The 4,983-nt window shown below is 55.6% G+C and overlaps 1 protein-coding gene across 1 annotated transcript; it reads left to right on the forward strand.

Moving 5' to 3' along the window:
- The first annotated feature begins 225 nt into the window (after nucleotides 1-225).
- On the forward strand, nucleotides 226-3,324 carry rbm15b (RNA binding motif protein 15B). Its single transcript, XM_072472057.1, has one exon. It carries the CDS (start codon nucleotides 494-496, stop codon nucleotides 3,041-3,043), a length of 2,550 nt encoding a protein of 849 aa, XP_072328158.1. The 5' UTR covers nucleotides 226-493; the 3' UTR covers nucleotides 3,044-3,324.
- The last annotated feature ends 1,659 nt before the right edge of the window (nucleotides 3,325-4,983 follow it).

Genomic DNA, 4,983 nt, shown 5'->3' on the forward strand with positions numbered 1-4,983 from the left:
TCCCCCTCATCCCCCCTCCCCCTCATTGCCCCTCCCCATCCATCATTTCCAAGCATCTGAAGCGACGGGATGACGTCACAACGTTGTCGATACGCGAGCGGCACGGGGAACGGTGACGTCACCAGAAGCTGGGCGCCCGGAACGTCACCGGCGTAAAGAACACAGGAAGCGGTGAGGTCAGAGCGTCGAGTGAGGGTGAGGTAGAGCACAGGTTGGGGGAGGGGAAGCGGCGCGCATTCTTTCGGCGGCGAGAGAGGAGGGGAACCCTCTGACATATGGCGAGTGGGGAACTCGGAGACTGAGCGACGGTTGTGGCGGCGCCGCCTTTGTGCCGGGGCCGGCAGGTCCTCCTTCTCCCGGGGCGGGGATTGGGGTTTAGCTGGTGGAGGAGCCGGGCCCTGGTTTCCAGACGCAGGGAGGGGGGGGGCTGGTGGCCTAGCGCGGCCTGGGCCTGAGGAGAAGCCGGGAGGGGGAGAGAGGCGGCGGGCCCGCGATGAAGAGACAGAGCGAGCGCGACTCGAGTCCCGGCTCGGCCCAAGGCGGCGGGCCCGGGGGCAGGGCGGCTAAGAGACCCCGGGAACGAGACAGGGACCGGGAGAGCAGAGCCAGCCGGGAGGAGGGAGACTCGGGGCGAGGAGGGGCAGGGGGAGTCGGCAACTACCACAAGGCCGGCCTCAACACCAAGCACCCGGGCCGTAGTAGGAGCAGGAGCCGGGACAGGCCGGGGGGAGGTGGGGAGAAATCCAACAGTAATAGCCGCAGGGAAGAGAGGGGGGACCACCATCACCACCATGAGTCTGCCAGGCTGCCCTCTGCCAGAACCAGCTCCACCCAGAAAAACAAAGGTGACAACAGCAGGCCAGCTGGCCTAGAGTACAAGACCCTGGTGGTCAGCAACCTGGGATCGCAGCTGACCGATGAGGCAGTGGAGGATGGCCTCTTCCATGAGTTCAAGAAGTTTGGGGAGGTGAGCGTCAGTGCCACGCACACCCCTGAGGGCGGCCGGCTGGCATACGTACACTTCCGTCACCATGAGGATGCCAAGGAGGCTAGGCATGCGAAGGGCCGGCTTGTGCTCTACGACCGACCCCTGAAAATTGAGCCAGTTTACCCCAAGAGGAGGAGCTGCACTCCGCCTGACATCAACTACGTGCCTAGCCACACTGGATACCAGTATCGGCAGCGCTCTTTGTCGCCAGGGGCTTGTGCCCTCCGAGAGCAGAGGACAAGACATGCTAATTATCCCATTGAGGCTGTACCTCTGACGAGGGAGCGGGAGCGGTCATTAGATTATTATGGACTGTACGATGAGCGTGGGCGTGCTTACAGCTACCCTGTACAGGAAGATGATTTGATGCCTGAGGATGACCAGCGAGCTACGAGGAATTTGTTCATTGGCAACTTGGACCACAACATTTCAGAGAGCGATTTGAGACGTGCTTTTGAGAAGTATGGCATTATCGAGGAGGTTGTCATCAAACGCCCGGCCAGAGGACAAGGTGGTGCCTATGGGTTCTTAAAATTTCAGAATTTAGACATGGCGCACCGAGCCAAGGTGGCAATGTCAGGCCGGGTGATCGGCAGGAACCATGTTAAAATTGGATATGGCAAAGCCAACCCAACGACTCGATTGTGGGTGGGTGGTCTGGGGCCTTTGACTTCACTGGCTGCTCTCGCCCGGGAATTTGACCGGTTTGGCAGCATTCGCACTATTGACTATGTGAAAGGCGACAGCTTTGCTTATATACAGTACGAGAGTTTGGATGCTGCGCAGGCTGCCTGTGCCCAGATGCGTGGTTTTCCCCTTGGAGGGCCTGATCGACGGCTGAGAGTTGACTTTGCCAAGGTGGAGGATACACGCTACCAGCAGCCTTATCCACCGACGCCGCTTCCGGTACCCTTTGAGCTGCTGGCAGATGGGTTTGGCCGGCACCGTAGCCTGGAGCGGGAAACCCGGGCACGTGAGCGAACCCCGCCTCTGCCCCTTTATCATGAACGAGAGAGGAGCTACTTGGATGGTGACTGGAGCAGTCCAGCCAAAAATCTGGAGCGTCGAAACAATGCTGACGGCTACAGTGTCTCCATCCGCAACCGGGACCGCTGGCCGAATGAGCGGGAGAATGACCGTGGCACTGTTGCTGCCAAGCCGTGGGAGGAGCGGCGGAAGCGCCGGAGCCTTTCGAATGAGCGTGTCCGGCCTGTGCTCTCGCCCTACGAGGAGCGGGCGAGGGCCAAGCCTCGGGGTTCTTTGGAACCGAGCCCGGACAAAAGGAACCGAGATGCTCGTGGAGCAGATGGTACGGCTGCCAAGGAGCTGGTCACCGCTGTCCCACCAGAGGACCGGCGTCCACCTGTTGAGGACAAGGTTCTGTCAGATGCTCATGACTCTGTGCAGCTAAAAAAGAAAGACAATGAGCGTAATCACAGAACTAATGAGATTGAGTATGAGGCTAAAGCAAGTGTTGAACCTCCAAAACCTGAGATCAAGAAGCCAGCCAATTTATCGGAGTTTGCCCAAGCACTGACACTGGCTTGGAACGGTGTCCTTGTACTCAAAAACAGCTGCTTTCCAACAAATATGTTCACACTAGAGGGCGACACTGCCATCACCCATTCCCTCCTCAAGGATTCTGCGACTGGCGCCCGAGTGACTCAGCTGAAGATCGCACAACGTCTCCGTCTTGACCAGCCCAAGTTGGACGAGGTGACCCGCCGCATCAAGCAGGGCAGCCCTGATGGCTACGTGGTGCTGCTTGCTGTGCAGGCTCCCCAGGGGGCTGAGGGTGGAGATGGGGCTGTGGCTGTGGAGCCTGGCCTCCAGCAGCGCCTTCTGCGCAATCTGGTGTCGTATCTGAAGCAGAAGCAGGCGGCAGGGGTGATCAGTTTGCCCGTCAGGGGGGTTAAGGACAAAGACAACGCAGGCATGCTTTATGCCTTCCCGCCCTGTAGCTTCTCCCAGCAATTCCTGCAGACAGCCATGAGGACATTGGGGAAAGTAGATGAAGAACATTTGATTGTGGTAATAGTACGGGACTCTGTCTGAGAGATAAAGTGTAATTCTTGTTGGGACTGCCATTCAGTTCAAGTGACTTTGGGACAATAATTGCTAAACCAAACAAATACGTGTCTGCACCAGAACTTTTAGTCGTCTAATTCTGTACTGTTTTTACCATTTACCATAATAGTCCTTTTATTCCTTCCAAGTGGAATTTTAGGCCAGTGCTGAACTTTGACCTTTAATTTGTTTGGTTTTTTAAAAAATATTGGTTGTATGAAGAAAGTTCTGAATTGTCAGTAAAGCTGCGTCTAACGTTGTATTTTTAATTCTGTTCTCTCCTTGACTTTTCTTTCACGTAAAGTGTACAATGAGAATGATCTCTATTACTCCAGTGTTCTGAGTGCCATTGGTGTATCATAATGACACAAGTTGTTGGGCACTGGACAATATAAAAACACAGGTTTGGTCTATCGATCAGCCTGAAATGTGTGATTAACAACTGAGGTAAATGATTCTGTAAGGACGTGCATATTAGGCAGACAGACTTCAGGTTGTTCAGTTTTCCTAGAATAGGACTTGTACTGCCTTCTCTGATCTTAATCTGAACTCTGTGGTATGCCTCAGAAACTCTCCAGGTCTCTTCACCCTTTGCACTTCCCTATATGTTTAAGCCTCTGCTGTTGCCTGTTGTGCATTATAAATTGCCACCTCTGCCCTTTCCCATATGGGGTTGCTGCACCTGTCCTGTTACTTCTACTGTATCTAGTTCCTCCACCAATGTGTAATTTTCTCTCTCTGCCCATGTTTGCATCTGCACTCACCATCATGTTTACTTGTGTCCCTCCCTTGTGCACATGTCTTTCCATCACTATTGCGTATTTCTCCCTGACATACAATTCTTTAACCCCACTTTTCTCGTTGTTTCCCTTTTTCTCTGCATTGTATTCTCTCCCGCCCTCTTCCTGCTGCCTTTCCGAGTCATACTCTTCCTCTTGCTTTTTGCGTGTCGCAACTTCCTCCGCTTTTCCATGTCTCAACTTCCACTGTTTTTGCGTGTTGCACTCCGCTTTTCCGGCACACACTTCCTTCGCTTTTCCGCGTTGCACACTTCCTCCGCTGTTCCACGTCGCACGCTTCCTCCGCTTTTTCGCGTCGCACACTTCCTCCGCTTTTCCGCGTCGCACACTTCCTCCACTCTTCCGCGCCGCACACTTCCTCCGCTCTTCCGCGTCGCACACTTCCTCCACTTTTCCGCGTTGCACACTTCCTCCGCTCTTCCGTGTCGCACACTTCCGCCGCTTTTCAGCGCCGCACACCCCCTCCAGTGCTGCACACCCCGTCCTGCTTTTCCACATCATAATCATTGCGTTTTCCCGTCTGACGTGGTCAATTTCTCCCGCGCTTCTGCCTTGTGTGTACCCTTACTCCCATGTGTCCGCTTCCTGTACTCTCTTCCTCCCACGATTCCTCCTCACACGCTCTTACTCCCGTGATTCCGCCTCGCTCGCTCTATTCCTCCTGCGATTCCGCCTCTCGCGATTCCGCCTCGCACGCTCTCTTCCTCCCGCGATTCCGCCTCGCACGCTCTCTCCCTCCTGCGATTCCGCCTCGTTCGCTCTCTCCCTCCTGTGATTCCGCCTCGCTCGCTCTCTCTCACGATTCCACCTCGCTCGCTCTCTCCCTCTCGCTTTTCCGCCTCAAGCCCTTCCTTTCCCCCCCCCACTTTTGCGTCTCGCGCCCTACATCACGCTATTGCGTCTTGCGCCCTACCTACCGGTTTTGCGTCTCGCACCCTGCCACCTGCTTTTGCGGCTCGCTCCCTAGCTCACGCTTTTCTGTCTCGCGCCCTACCTCGCGCTTTTCCGTCTCGCGCCCCGTGCACGTTTCCTCTCGCTGATCTGCCTCGCGCTCCCTCTTCCTCTTGCTTTTCCGTCTAGTGCCCTCTGCCTCCCGCTTTTCCGTCTCGTACCCTACACCACGCTTAT

Source organism: Scyliorhinus torazame, chromosome 13, assembly GCF_047496885.1.
Source record: "Scyliorhinus torazame isolate Kashiwa2021f chromosome 13, sScyTor2.1, whole genome shotgun sequence".
Taxonomy (NCBI): domain Eukaryota; kingdom Metazoa; phylum Chordata; class Chondrichthyes; order Carcharhiniformes; family Scyliorhinidae; genus Scyliorhinus; species Scyliorhinus torazame.